This window comes from Marmota marmota, unplaced genomic scaffold (assembly GCF_001458135.2).
Source record: "Marmota marmota marmota unplaced genomic scaffold, marMar, whole genome shotgun sequence".
NCBI classification, from domain to species: domain Eukaryota; kingdom Metazoa; phylum Chordata; class Mammalia; order Rodentia; family Sciuridae; genus Marmota; species Marmota marmota.
Window position 1 is genome coordinate 7,143,156 of NW_026000241.1, and position 15,009 is coordinate 7,158,164.

Below are 15,009 nucleotides of genomic sequence, written 5' to 3' on the forward strand. Positions count from 1 at the left end.
CCCCCCCTGCAGGCTGGCTTATTTGAGAGTTGGACTGAGGCTCATCCTCAGTGCTGGCACCTCCTCAGCCATAAAGATCTGCCAGTTGCCAAAGCAACAGAAGTGACCAGAAGCAAGCAGGCCCCAGGGACCGCACCTGCCATGAAGAGAAGCAGCATGGAGTGGGGACAGTAGGGCCAGACAGAACCCAGAGGTAGGAGCACAGCCTGGGAGGGCTGTGGCTTTCAGAAAGCAAGGATTCCTCACAGTCCTGAATCTCACTCGGCTCTGTGGCTGACACCCTAATTGTTGCTGGGTAACCCAATCGCTGGGTGTCAGCAGGATTCCAAATTTTCCAGATTTTAGCACACATTTAAAAGTTCAACACTGCTGCTTTATGAAGAAGGGTTGAGATGCCCCCAGTCTGAGCATTCCACATGGAGTTACAAGTAGGAGAGTGTTGAGGAATCTGGAAAGTTCTGCACAATTACCTTCTTGAAATAGCAAACAGCTGCAGAGCCAATCTTCTGAAAGCAGTCTTTCTGTTCTTTACAAAAGTTCTAAGACAACAATTCTTTACATTGCTGCACACGTAACAGATGAAGTCTTGGAGAATTTATAGCCTCTTGGCCCTTTGTAGGGAAGACTCCATATGCACTTAAAAAAAATCCAGTGGCTTAGGTGCAGTGGTGCACACCTGTAATCTCAGCTACTTGGGAGGCTGAGGCAGGAAGATCACAAATTCAAGGCCAGCCTGGGCAACTCAGTGAGACCCTGTCTCAATATAAAAAATTATAAGGTTGGGAGATGTAGCTTGATGGTAGTACACTTGCCTAGCATGTGCAAAGCCCTGGTTTCCATTCTCAGCATGGGGGGAAAATCAAATCCCAAAATACCAAGTATATCCTGTTTCCTTTGTGGATTCTAGTCACACATACATTTGGGAGAAATTTCATATCTGTTTAATGATTACTCCCCACTGAATATAGCTATATTAGACTGTTGCTAAAAACTGGTGAAGTCTCAGGATTTTTAAAGAGATAAAATGCCATTAATATGTTCAATAAAGCAAGTATTTGAACTGTTCAGAGATCTCCATTCAGCTTTAGTATCAGAGTGTAGACCTGGAGATTACCAATCTGTATCCCTAGATAAAATTCTGGGGGGCAGGAAAGCACAATCTGCACTTGTGTCTGCATGGCCTTTGGTGCTCCAGGACAGCAATGACCCCTGTGCCAGCAATTTAACCATGGAGCTGGGTCCACTGCACTTAACAGGCCAAAGTACTTTTGGGCAGTGCCATCTTTTGGAGAGGAACCAAGACAGACTTGGAGAGGACTTGATGCGGAAAGCATTTGGAAGAGAGAGGAAAGGCAAAAAGTGTATTGAGAATGGTCATTCTGTTTTTCTTTAAGAGAAAGGCAGGCTGGCATTGGAAACCTCCACCCCAGAGACTGCAGATGTTGGTTTTCACGTACACACCACACCGTACTTGGGCTCCAGGCAGATCCAGGGCAGGATGATGGTTTAAGAGTAATTGCGGCTTCAAGGTTTATCTTTCTCATCAGTGGTTCTGATCTAGTCAGGAAGAGAACGATTTTGTTCAAAACTGAGAGTTGGGAAGTCATGGGTGAAGGGTAACTAAAGAAAGAGTATGAGATTTAAAGGCCCAAGGCCCTTTGGAAGAGAAAGGATTTGAAGACCCTCAAAAAAAGGATGTGGCCAACTGCTGCTCCCTGTGGTTTTGGCTTCCACGTTCGTCCTTATACTTCCGGATAGCAAGGCCACTCCTGACTAGGGAACAGTCCGTTTCCTGGCTGCATTATGTGGCAGGTGGCTGTCATCTGTGAGAGAAAAGTAGAGCAAGAGAGAGGCCAGAGGCAGCCTGGTCCCATGTGAACTGGCAAGGAACAGCCTGCATGCACGTCCTCAGAGCCCAGCACAGAAGCTACTGCCAGGGTGGTCAGGCCATGAGGCACAGTCCATGAGACAGGCTGGCCACACCTTAGCTAGTGTGAAGCTCGTTGCTCCAGCAAACCTGGAAGGGAAGAAGTGGGACACATCCACATCCAAAGACCCTTTTATTATCTTCACAGAATTTTATGATTGTCCGCTTTTGAGGAAGTGGGGAACATCAATCAGCCTTTCTGGGGGAAATGTTACACACTAGGATGTGAGCGTGGGCAGAAGTCCTCATGCACCGGCTCTCACACATACCTATTTGTTGGCCCGTTTGTGTCTGTACATCTGCATCATTCTCTGACGGAACACGTCAAATGTGTCTTCTTTATGCTCCTGCCCTTCGGCACCCAAGCCCTCCCCTTCTGAGGCAGTTCCCCTAAGAAGTAAAATGGAAGATTAGTTGTGCACCTGAGCCCAGAGCTTGGGATGCAGAGCCTGGAATATGGGCTGGAGTGGTAGTGGGACACAGAAATGCAGGACACATACAAAGACATCAAAAGAAAAGGAAAATCAAAATAACAAAGAATGGAAAACCAGGAGCACTCACTCATTCTCAAGAGCACTAGCCACCTCAAGGTGCCCGGAAACCCTGGTCCCAGTAAATCACCTTACCCCATAGAAGCTATCTCAGCAGTAAATGAGATGCCCTCTGGACGTTATGAGGAAGGTCTCATAAACTCTGGGTCTACGTTTTCCCATCCTGGTGGACCTGTTTCCCTTGGAAGGGAGTGTGATTCTAAGGCATATGTACCCCAAAACACCACTCAGCTTTTATGACCATAATAAACGGGGCTGAAATGACTAGGGCCAAGAAGCAGCTGAATGGTCTACACAGATACAGGAAGGAGCCATGTGCAGGTATGTATATAAATAGTTAATTCTCATTTGAAGGCTCCTTTTGTTTCAAAACAAAACAAAACAAAACAAAAAACAAAGTAATCAAAACCAAAACCAAACAAACCCCCAAACCAAAAACCCAGCTGCCAACTTTAAGCCATTTTCAACATGAGAGGAACCAAGACTCAGGCTGCAGGCCAAAGGCTTTAGGGCTTGACCTTGTCCACCTGTGGGGGCTGCAAGTCTGTGCCACGTACATGCTGACGGGCTCCCGGATGCCCTTCCCGCAGGAGCCCAGACCATGGCCCTCCTTCCAGCCCATCTTTTGCAGCATCTGAAAGCCCAGATTCTTGTCAGTCAGCTTCTGCTGGGCGAAGTCCAAGTCTTTGGGTTTCTGAGGAAAAAGAAAGAGCTGGGCATGTGGACTGCAGGAAAGTGCCTGGAGCCAGAGTCCATTCTGAGCTGCACCTGACACTCCCAGTGTCCTCCCTATTCCCTTGTCACTTCCCAGGATGATCAAACCCCAGTCATCTCCTGGCTTCCTGTAACATCCACAACAGGTGGGACTTCTAAAGGGTAGGGGCCTAAGGGGACATGCCCTTGTGAGACAGAACTGGCATCTGGCTCTGGGGCCTGGCCACTGCTAAGACTGAGGAAAACCACAGAAACAGATGTCAGGTCCTGGCGTTAAGGGATCAGAAAGCACACTCCAGAGCAAGGGGCACCAAGGGATAGGCCTTGACACAGGAGGGGGCCAGAGAGGCAGTGGGGAAATCAGCTCTTCTGCCCTTTCCACCTGCCACCCTTGGCTTCATTTACTTGCTACCCCACCTTCCCTGTCTTTGTCTTTCCCAGGGCTGTTTCTACTTGGGTGCCAAGGTCCACGTCTAGCATTAAACAGAACTTGCCAAGAGCTGGCACTGTGAAGAACAGGGCCTAAGAAGTGCATTATGGATGGTGGGGAGGTTGAGTACCCTCAGGCCACAGGGTAGAGACCTCGGGAGGTTAAAAGCCCCCAGACCAGCCCCTCCCTCTGGAGGAGGAGCCAGTGAGGCTGAAGAAGGAATTTCCAATCACTCTTATTAAAGTAACCTAGATGGGTAGCTTAGGACATTACCCTGTGTGTGCTATTCCCCTTTTTCCCTCTTTAAAGATATTCACTGAATTAACTGGAGAGACTGCTCTGGAGAGGGAGAGAAGGAAGGAGGGAAGAGAAGGAAAGATAGAAGAAAGGAGGAGGTAGCAAGCTACATTAAGTAGTATCCTCAATGATCTTGAGGAAGACAGAGGCAACTGATACTGGGGATAGCAGAGAAGATCTGATTTTGGAACAGGTATGGGAGCAACTAGGAGAGGGCTGGATGATCCTGGGTGACAGGTTGAGTCCTGTGATCTTAGGGCCTAGCGGGTGGTCAGCCCTCAATAGTTTATCCACCTATAACACAGGCCTCAGGAGGCTCGATTCAAAGACCAAGTCACCACTAGTCATGTGCATGGAGGTGCCCAGGAATATCAGCTTCCCCAATATTGGGACTATGGGGTTCTGGAGAGGCCCTCTGGCCATCCCTGGGGTAAAGCTGATAAAAAAGAGCATGAGCCAAAGCAGAAAAGGCTGGACCAGGGGTCCCAACATCCTACCAAAGGAAGGCAGGCACAGGACCTCAGGTCAGGGAAAGAGGGAGAGGAGAGCCAGGCAAGGAGCACGGTGTGTAGTGCTCTCACCCTAGAGGGGACAAAACAACCTGGAGAGGAGCTGAGTTCACAGACACCAAGGTATATCCCTAAGATATCAAGCAGCAGGGTTGGCATATGTGTGTGAGCTCAAGTGATGCTACGCAGGCTGCATTTCCACACTGCAAGGAAGTCTCTGCAGGGTGTCAAGGAGGGGAGGCAGGAGAGATGCGCTGGGACATGAAGAGGGTGGCAAACAGTATGGCAAAGACACCAGGTGGGAGCTGCCAGCACGGGGAGGTCCCTCACCACCAGGATGTGACCTGTAGAATGGAGGAGGTAGAATACAGCTGCTGGGATGAGAAATGGGGGTCTATCCAGCCCTGCCTATACCCCTTTAGGAAAAGCTGCTGGAGGGTGGAGGGTTTGGTGGGAGGAACAGGGTGGGCTTAGTCTGGATGTATCTTTGTGAACATTCAATTTGTGTTTAACAATCATATTGGTCAGTTTTCTGCAGAGCTGGAAGAAAGCTGCGCCCTGGGGCTAGACTAAGGTGCCACAGAGAAGAGATGCAGGGGTGGTTATTGGCCACCTGCCATCACCAGTGGGAGACCCAGGAGAGAGCAGTGATTGCAGGACACCCAGCAGGCAGAGGGTCTGTTTAAACTTTTCGGTACCTCCTACCTGCAGGGCAGGTGTAGCCATCCCATTTTACAGATGTAAGCCTGAGGCTCAGGAGTTATATGCTAAGGTTACCAAAGAATAGGTGGTGAGACTGAGCTTGAATCCAGCTATGCCTGCATCCAAGGCCTGGCTGTGCCTACACTGGGTTGGTACCCTTAACCCAGGTAACACAAACAGGCATCAGGTACCCACTCAGCTCTGCTTAAAGCGCTGCCTCCCTGATGGCTAAAAACCTGCAAAGTCGCTCCACATGCGTCCCAGGTGACCCGCCTAACCCACACACAATGCAATGTGTCTCCTCTCCATCTGGAGAACATATCCCTTTCCCATGCTCTGCCCCAGAGCATCAGCAAATGGAAGCTTTATTCTCCTTACTGCCCAGGCCAATTTCCCTGGGGTTACCTAGACGCCTGGGTTTTGCTCTTCGATATTTAGACACCAGAGAGTCCTGCCAGCTCCACTGTCACCTTTTCATCACTCCCTCACCTCATACCTGGTCCCACTGTCCTAAGTCTGAGCCTCCTCCTGGGGCCTCTGCTCTGCCTGGATCCCATGCCATAGGCTGCTCTCCACAGAGTTGCATGTCTCTACCCAAAACCCTGCTCAAGTCCCAAGGGCCTCCCTCAGAGAAGGGCCACAGTGTGGGAGTGTGGGGTTCTGGAGAGGCCCTCTAGGCTATCCCTGGGATAATGCTAAGAGCATGAGCCAAAGCAGAAAAGGATGGACCGGGGGTCCCAACATCCTACCAAAAGGAGGCAGGCACAGGACTTCAGGTCCAGCCATAGGGTCACATCTGTTTGTGACCCTATGTGACCTGGGTCCCCCCACCCTGTCACTCCACTCCTGCTACATTGCTGGCCTGGGACTGTTCTGGGTCTCTGTCCAGACTGTGCATTCTTAAGATCTCTGAAGGCTCCTCCTCACCTCCTCCAGGTCTGGGCCAGTGACACCTGCCAGGGAGACTTTCCCTGGCTTCTCTGATTCAGTGACACACCCCCAATCCCTCTTTATTCCCCATCTCCTCCTACCTGCTTCTCTACCTACAGCACCACCTCAACTGAGTCACACCCATGTCTGTCACTGCTGACCTCCCTGCTGCAGCCTAGCCTCTGATAGCTAGAAGGAACCTGTCACATGGAAGCTGTTTCTGAGCACACACCCACTTTTTTTTTTTCCTCCAGAAGATACACACACACTCTTCATCACAGCCACATTCTATGAAGCTTTAACTTCTCAATGGCCATTATCTTACTCATCTCTCAAGTCTTACTGCACCCATCAGGTCTCATTTGTCAAACTAAGAACCAGCCTCCTATACTTTGGGTGGTTTAAAAAGTCCCCTGAGAAGTCTCTGATGTATTTTGTCTAGTAACATCTCAGTGTGAAATACGGCTATTGGTTACTTTTTTTCTCTTCGCTACTTGGGATTGAACCCAGGGGAGCATTACCACTGAGCTACTTCCCCTGCCTTTTTTTTTTTTGGCGGGGGACCAGGGTCTTGCTAAGATGCAGAGGCTGTCCTTAAACTTGGGATCCTCTTGCCTTAGTCTCCTCAATCATCAGGATTATAGACATGTGCCCATGTGCCTACCTCACTTCTTTTTTTGAGATGGGGTCTCACTATATTGCTCAGGTTGGTATCAAACTCTTGGATTCAAAGAATCCTCCTTTCTTAGCTTCCTGAGTAGCTGGGACTATCAGTTTATCACTGTACTTGGTTTTGCCTGAGTGAGGACTTGTTAATGGTTAAGCTCACCTTCTTTTTGGACATGGGACGACCTCGAGGCCTATCATAGGCAATTCGAACTGGTTCATGGACTGAAAGACAAAAGAAAGATATATGTACATACATACATACATACATACACTTTCCTCAATTTCCTTATAAGGAGACAATTTGTTATGGAGTTTTGGCTCCCAGCTTCTCTGATAATAGAAGGTGCCCTGATAGTGGCTGCTGCATCCTGGCTCCTTTCAACAATGGCCATGACCCATATAGCAAGGGTAGAGGCTGGATGTGTCCAGAGTCAGCAACTTGGCCCATAGCAAAAGGCTCAACTAAGAGGTGTATCACTTTGAAAAAGTCTACTCAAACATAAAAACTCCCACATTTCTAACAAATGACTTGCTATGTAGATTATCTTCCATGACCACAGGACATTTTTTTTATTTTTGTTTGGCAGTGCTGGGGATGGTACTTGCATGGTAGGCAAGTACTCTACCACTAAGCCCCACCCCTAAATATCACAGGAATGCTTTCCTTCAGCAAATGAACTATTTGCAAAACTGCCCTCTCAATTTCTCTGCAACTATTCCACTGGTAAGGATTTAAAGTCCATCTGAAACTTTCTAATAAAAATCATGCTTTTCATATGGACTATTAATCACACTATTTTTTTTTAATATTTATTTTTTAGTTTTTTTGGTGGACACAACATCTTTGTTTGTATGTGGTGCTGAGGATCGAACCCTGGCCACACGCATGCCAGGTAAGCGTGCTACGGCTTGAGCCATATCCCCAGCCCCACACTATTACTATTTTTGATAACGGAAGATCAGCAAGCCAGTTTTATTTCATTGACCTCCCAGAGAACAGAGAGCATCCAAAAGAAAAACAAAGAATGCCACCTTCCCCCAGGTGAGACATATTTGACAAGCATTCTGATGCTGGGTCGCCATCTACAGAAGTTCTACAGGATGGAAGGGTTATGGTGGAACAATTAGCAATCCACTGCAATGTCAAACAAATACCAGGACTGCTCCCAAAGGGCACTGCTGCCTGTGAATGTGATGGTCTCACACAGAGGTAGCTGTGATAGCTAGCTGTGAACAGTATCCTCTGCCCTCCCGCGTCACTGTCACTTCAGGGAGCAGATATCACTACCCCGGAACTTCTGGGAACCAGAAGGCAGGCTACTCCCCAAGGGAGTCCACAAGGCTGGAGAACCCAGGCCCAAAGTCAGGGCTCCTCCCAATGGACTCTGGGCATTAACAGAGATAGCTAGCAGTTCATGGAGTGCTGGAAGCCATAGCCTAATGAAGAAACAATAACTTCAGACCAACTTGGAAACAGGTTTTGCATTGGCATTATGGAACGGTGTTCAAAATAGATGAAATTATTTTAGATTAAAATCACAAGACAAGGGCTGGGGTTAAAGTTCAGTAACAGGGTGTGCTCTCAGCATTCATGAGGCCCTGGGCTTGATTCCCAGCATTGGAAAAAAACAAAACATAAAAAAACACAAAATCAGAGAACTCCATGCAATATTGGACACTTTGGGGCTCTCACACAGGCCTCTGAGGGTGGATATTTGGGAGGTGGTGTCCTACTGAGGTCACCATAAAGGTGGTAAGTATGGGTCAATTATGCAGCTGAGCTATGGCTGAGGGCCAGTAGATTCTTCAGAAATGGTCAGGCAATATCTCCAATACCTTTCACGGTCTCTAAAGCAAGAACTGTGCTGTCATAGGGAGGCACTCACCTTGTGGCTCCTGTATGAGACACACCCTCTTGGGAGCTGGAATCATGCCAACTTTCAGTGATTTGCTGCTGATCCTCTTCCGCGGAAAGCAGGTGCTGGAGGTGGCCTGTGACAAGCCAGGAGTTCCGGCTGGGTCATCCTCAGCACCTTCGCCAGGGAGGCCATCAGCAGGGGGGCTTCCCTCAGAGCCCTCAGACTTGTCAGCTCTTACTCCCGGCCTGGAGGCTCTGTGAGCAAGGGCCTCCTCTCCCCCTTCATCCTCCTCATCCTCTTCATCCTCTTCCTCCTCTTCTTCTTCCTCCTCGGGCATCACCTCTGGGCTCTCCAGCTCAGCCTCCTGCTGAGGGTGCTCATCCTCTAACTCTCCTTCCCTTTCCGCATGGTCTAAGGGGCTCTCCTGAGAGTCTGCACTCTCGCCACCCATGCTGGCCTGAAGGCTGAGGGGTGATGATGTAAAACAAATAGATGGGCACAGTTCAAACACTTTCTTCCGGTAGAATTTGAAAGCAGAACTATTTTGGTCATGTAGGAACCTGGGACACAGATGAAATACACTATTAACCAGAGGATACCTTTAAACATTTTTATTTGCTAAAACATTCTGGGATGAATACAATGAAGCTGGGGGTGAGAAAACAGAATGAACTACCAGGCCTCTTCTATCACAGCTGTGGTTTGATGGTGCAGCTTCTCAATGAGATAAAGTGATAAGAACTAGTAACTTAGCAAAGGAACCAAAAACCTAAGAGGCCTAACTGCTTTTCAGGGGAAGGAGGTGAAGGAACAAGGAATTTGTAGACAACCAAGGAGGATGATAGAACCAGCTTTGATGCTGCAGCCAGGAGATCTGACATGGACAACACCTCATCCTTTCTGGTTACTTCACTGGCCTCTCTCGGCCTCCACATATGCATTCTGATCTCTGGTTCTTCTCACACTCTTGAGCTATGAGACGTGGAAATGTGCCAAGAAACACTACACCGCTACTGCAGAGACCCAAGCTCTAAACAGCTGTGAGGCGGGCCTCAGAGAGGGCTTATCATTGCAAAGCTCCTCCACTGAGTCCTGCAGCACAGCAGATGGACATGGCCATGAGGCTTCTCAGTCTAGTGGTCACCTCTGACCTTAATCATAGTTGTGGGGCTGTGGCTGATATGAAAATGTAACACCCCAAAGGAACAAAGTCCACCTGGATCAAAGGAAAGACAACCCTTTTTTCTGGATAGGATAACTCAACTCTAAAAAGATGCCAGTTCTCCCCTAATTAATGTATAAACATCCCAATAAAAACAATTTTCCCTGGATTAGGACAAGAGGATTTTAATATTCATTAAAAATAAATAAATACATTAGACTATCTGGGAAAATACAATACCAACAAGGGTACCTCATCAAATACTATAAGATGTCATAACTGCCTTTGTGAGGGTGAAAGAGCCAAGTAGTCCATATGGCAGACCAACAGAATATATTAGAAAGCCCTGAAACATGGGATCTGATGAATATGGCCTCTAAAATTACTGTAATAGAGGTAGTGTTTTCAGTGAATGGTGTGGAACAACCAGACAGCTTTCTAGAAGAAAATTTAGGCCTAGGTATAGAGGCACATGCCTATATCCCCAGTGACTGAGGAGGCTGAGGCAGGAGGATCACAAATTTGAAGCCAGCTTGGGCAACTTAGTGAGACACTGTCTCAAAATAAAACGGGCTATAGATGTAGTTCAGTGGTAGTAAACACATGCCTAGCCTGTGCAAAGCCCTAGGTTCAATCCTTGGGTGGTAATGAGATTGGGGGTACATACCACAGGTCAGGGTTATCGGTGCTGTTTTCTATGCTGAATTGCTCAATCTCTGGTCCCACCTGAGCAACAAATCTGGCCAGTTTCTCTGCAGTCTCCATGGTCTTCATGTCAACTACAAAACATAAGGGACCTGTCATGGCTTCTGAGCTGCTGCTACTTCCTACATAAACATTGTGGAGCAGTGAAAACTGACTGTAAAGATGGCCCTATGTCCCTCCCTGTACTCTGCCCTTTGCCAAGTGACTCTGCAACTCTGTTGAACAGGAGATCCCCCCCCCCCATTTTAGAAATGGTTGACAAGATATGGCAGAAGTGTCACCTGCCAATTACAATCTAGGCCTTGGAGGCCTCAAGCATCCACTGTCTCTCCTGGAGCCCTGCCCTGTCAATCAGGTGAGCATACCTGGGTCTGGCTGCTGTGGGTATGTGGCCCAGACACCCCTGTTACTTCAGTCCCCAGCCCCAGACAACCCTAATACTGACCACAGTCACATATGCAAGCCCAGCTTACCAGATACTAAGGAATAATAGAAGCCTCATGTGTACAGCCACAGTATAGTTTTATTGTGACAAAGCGATAGGCAGAGAATATAAGAGATTAGAGTATTACTACCTGCAATTAAGCCTCATTATACAGAGAGACAGTAAGGCTTAAAGGGGACTAAGAGAAACAGAAGGGGTTGTTACTCAACTCAGAAGCCAGGGATGTCAACTAGCCCTCAGCACAGTACTACAGAGGTCTTGGTGAGGAAGAGGCAGAATGAGAGACAAAGGCAGTCCAGAATATCAAGGGAGTCAAGGATATACAGATGGCCCCTGCTGGTTCTGCTTCTAAGGATTTAACCAAATGCAGATTAAAAATACTCAAGTTGGACATGGGTGTACATGTCTGTAATCCAAGATGCTTGGAAGTTTGAGGCTGAAGGACTGCAAGTTCAAGACCAGCCCTGGCAACTTAACAAGACCCTGTCTCAATATAAAAAAAATAAAAAAGGGCTGGGGTTGTGGTTCAGTGGTAGAGCGCTCGCCTAGTATGTGCGAGGCCCTGGGTTTAATCTTCAATCTGCATGGAAAAATAAAGGTCCATCAATACCTAAAAAAATATATTAAAAATAAATAAATAAATAAATAAAAAGAGCCAGGTATGGTGACGCATGCCTATCATCCCCAATGGCTTGGGAGGCTGAAGCAGGATCAAGTTCAAAGCCAACCTTGGCAACTTAGCAAGACCTTAGCTAAGCACTTAGACCCTGACTCAAAATACAAAAAGGGCTAGGGATGTGGCTGCGTGGCTAAGTGCCTCTGGGCTCAATCCCTGGCAATAATTAATTAACTAAATAAATGTACCATGGGAGTTAAAAAAAAAAAAATCAACCAAAATACGCAGAAAAAAATTGCTTCTGTAGTGAAGAAATTACTGATTTTTCTTTTTCATGTTCCATAAATAATGTAACAACTATTTATGTAGCATTTATGTTGTATTAAGTACTACAAGTAATCCAGGGATGATTTAAAGTCTGTGAGAGGATGTGCACAGATTCTATGCAAATACTACTGTTTTATAAAAGAGACTTGAACAACAGTGGATTTTGGTTTCTTTAGGAGGCCCGGGAACCAATTCCCCGAGAGGAACTGAGGGACGACAGCAGTAAGAAATGGAATCACAGAGGGCTGTGGTAGAGTTGGTAGAGTGCTTGCCTCACATGCACAAGGTCCTGGGTTCAATGCTCAGCACCACACACTTACATACACACACAAAAAAAAAAAAAAAAAAGAAAAGAAAAGAAAAGAAGAAAAAGAAACAGAGGAAGAAATGGAATCACAAGCTGGGTATGGTGGCACACGCCTGTAATCCCAGCAGCTCAGGAGGCTGAGGCAGGAGGATCAAAGGTTCAAAGCCAGCCTTAGCAATTCAGCCACAGCAACTCTGAGATCCTGTCTCTAAATAGGGCTGGGGATGTGGCTCAGTGGTCGAGTGCCCCTGAGTTCAATCTCTGGTACCAAAAAAAAAAAAAAAAGAAAGAGATGGAATCACAGGTACAGAGGACCCAGTATCAGGACCCTGCTGGGAAGCACCAAAGTTCCACCCTCAGGAGAGGAAGAGAAGATGATGACAGACTCACTCTGGGCCCTCTAGAGAAGCAGAGAAGAAAGTGCCTCCATGTGTGCCTGTCCTGTCCAGATCCCTGTAGCCATTGCTTCCCACACTGTCCAGGCCACTGAGTAATCTACATTGCCCCTAGTTCTAGGAAGACCCCTGAAGATGAGAGTAGGGATTGGGGTCTACAGAAGGGGATCAGGAGTGAATGAATACCCACCGTCAGCAGATGGGCTGGGAGAGGAGGTGTGAGGGGTTTCAGAGACATCCATTTCTACTGGTCTAGGGGATGGGCCTGAGGCTTCTGGGCTGGGGTCCTGAGGAGAGTGTCTGGCTGGGTCTGGTGGGCAGTCCTTGGTAGCATTGTTTCCATCTGGTAGGGATGACTTTGCCTGTGAGGAGCCTGCAGCCTGCCGACCATGATGTTTTAGCCTGGTGCCTGACGACAGGAGGGTCTGGGTCCCAGTGGTTGCTCTCCTTGCCTTCCAGCCCCGGAGTCCCTGAGCACGAAGGATCCGCCGACGCTGCCAGGGAAGCAGTCTTTTTTTGAGGTTCCGTACTGCCTGGGCATACAGCATGGCCCGCACTGCACACTCGGCAGATGTTGGCTTCCGGTCGGTTCCTTGCAAGGTCTGGCTCATCCGCTGGGTCTCTGCTAACTTCAGCTTATAATACTTATATTCCAGACTATTTTCATCAGACAAAAACCTATGCAACAAGACAGGCATAGCAAGACATTTGTGAAAACACCACACATTTCTGCAAAGCCTTTCTAAGTGGCAGCCTCCCTGCTGTCCTCTGCTTTCTGAGGACCTCATTGTGGCTTCACTGAGGACCCAGAAAAGGGCCTGGGGCCCCTCCCCTGCCCAGAGTGATCACTGAACAGTCAGGAGTCTTGATGAGCACTGGTTGAGTTTTTCTTAATTTCTGTCATCTGAAGACTCTCACAGCTTATAGGGCTTTGCAATACAAACCAGTCACCCTGGAGCCACAGAAACTGTGGGGCTGACACCACATTATACTACCAGCACTGTGGCAGCAGTGGTCTAGCCAGGCAGAGTGCTTGGTGAGCTTTCAACTATACCAGTAAGGCAGGTATGACAAGACCTATGAGAGAACTAACAAGGAAGCATGTGCCCCAGCTACGAAATCATATGGCAGGGTCATAATGCTGAGAATAGTATGGAAATCAGAAGGCTGGGGCCAGGGGTGTGGCTCAGGGGTAGAGTACTGACCTAGCATGTGTTAGGCCCTGAGTTCCATCTACAGTACTGGAAAAAAAAAGTGGGGATGGGGGGAGGGGGAGAGAGAGAAGGCCTAGCTATGTGTACTGACAGAAAGATACCTGTAATATGTCAATGAGAATGGCAAGCTAAAGAATAGCTATGTCATCTGAAACTGCTGTGTGCACATACCCATGCCCGTGTAAATTTGCTTTTGTCATATAGTTTGAAAGAATATAAAGCAAATTTAATAATGAGCTCTGGAGGACAGAAGAGGGTATTGAGAGGGATTTTCACATTTGATATACTTTGTCCTTCAATATGCACAGGGGATTGGCTCCTGAACCTCTACAGACACCTCTGGATGTCCAAGCCCCTTCTATAAAATGACAGAATTAGCATAGAACCTACACACAATCCTCCTGTAGATTTTAAATCATATCTAGATGACCTAGACTATCTATCTAATGCAAAGTAAATTCTGTGCAAATGGTTATTATAACTGTATTATGTATGGAAGAATAACAAGAAAACAAAATCTGCATATGTTCTAGACAGACACCATGTGTTTTTTTTTTCTGAATATAGCTGATCAGCAGTTACTTGCATTTGTGAATGTGGAACCCTCAGGTATCATGTATAATTTTTTTCTTTCATTTGCAGTAGTGGGGATTGAACCCAGGGTCTTGTGCATGCTAGGCAAGCACTCTTTATCAGTGAGCTACATTCCTATCCCTTCTTGTTTTTATTTTGAGACAGGGTCTCACTAAATTGCCCAGGCAGGTCTCAAACTTTCAATCCTCCTGCCTCAGCCTCCTGAGTAGCTAGATTATAGATGTGAGCCAGCATGCTGCCTGGCTATACGTATGTATTTTTTAAAGCATTATATACTGTTTTTCATTCATTAGCATCTTACCTCTGTTAATCCTTCCTCTTTAGTGTCTCAGTTTGTTTAATCATTTTCCTTCTAGCTCCATTGGCTGAATGCTTTTTATGTCTACTCCTTATTTCTAATAAACACACCTAAAGTCAATTTCTGCTAAGCACTGTGGCTACATTTAGTATGCTTCCTCTGTTGCTTCCTGCTAAACTGTCTTTCATTTCAGTTCTGAATACTTCCTCACTCAAAAGTTACTTCAAAGCTGGATGTGGTGTGTACAACTATAATCCCAGCTACTCAGGAGGCTAAGGCAGGAGGATTGCAAGTTCGAGGCCAGCCTCAGCAACCTAGTATGATCTTATTAAAAAAAAAAAAAAAAAAAAAAAGTTTT

The 15,009-nt window shown here is 47.1% G+C and overlaps 1 protein-coding gene across 16 annotated transcripts in view; it reads right to left on the reverse strand.

The window, feature by feature from the left end:
- Window positions 1-15,009, reverse strand: part of Sugp2 (SURP and G-patch domain containing 2) — a 32,802-nt gene that overhangs the window by 995 nt on the left and 16,798 nt on the right. For 3 of the 16 annotated variants that reach the window (XM_015489287.2, XM_015489288.2, XM_048795300.1), the window contains exons 5-10: window positions 12,736-13,223; window positions 10,418-10,529; window positions 8,616-9,148; window positions 6,890-6,951; window positions 3,036-3,172; window positions 2,044-2,317 (exon numbers count right to left, since the gene is read on the reverse strand). In XM_015489287.2, the coding sequence (XP_015344773.1) occupies window positions 2,197-2,317; window positions 3,036-3,172; window positions 6,890-6,951; window positions 8,616-9,148; window positions 10,418-10,529; window positions 12,736-13,223 (1,453 nt within the window). In that variant the 3' untranslated portion in view covers window positions 2,044-2,196. Of the gene's footprint in view, window positions 1-470; window positions 2,318-3,035; window positions 3,173-6,889; window positions 6,952-8,615; window positions 9,149-10,417; window positions 10,530-12,735; window positions 13,224-15,009 lie in introns of those variants that run through there. The other 13 variants (XM_015489284.2, XM_048795299.1, XR_007344375.1 and 10 more) reach the window with 12 other exon arrangements.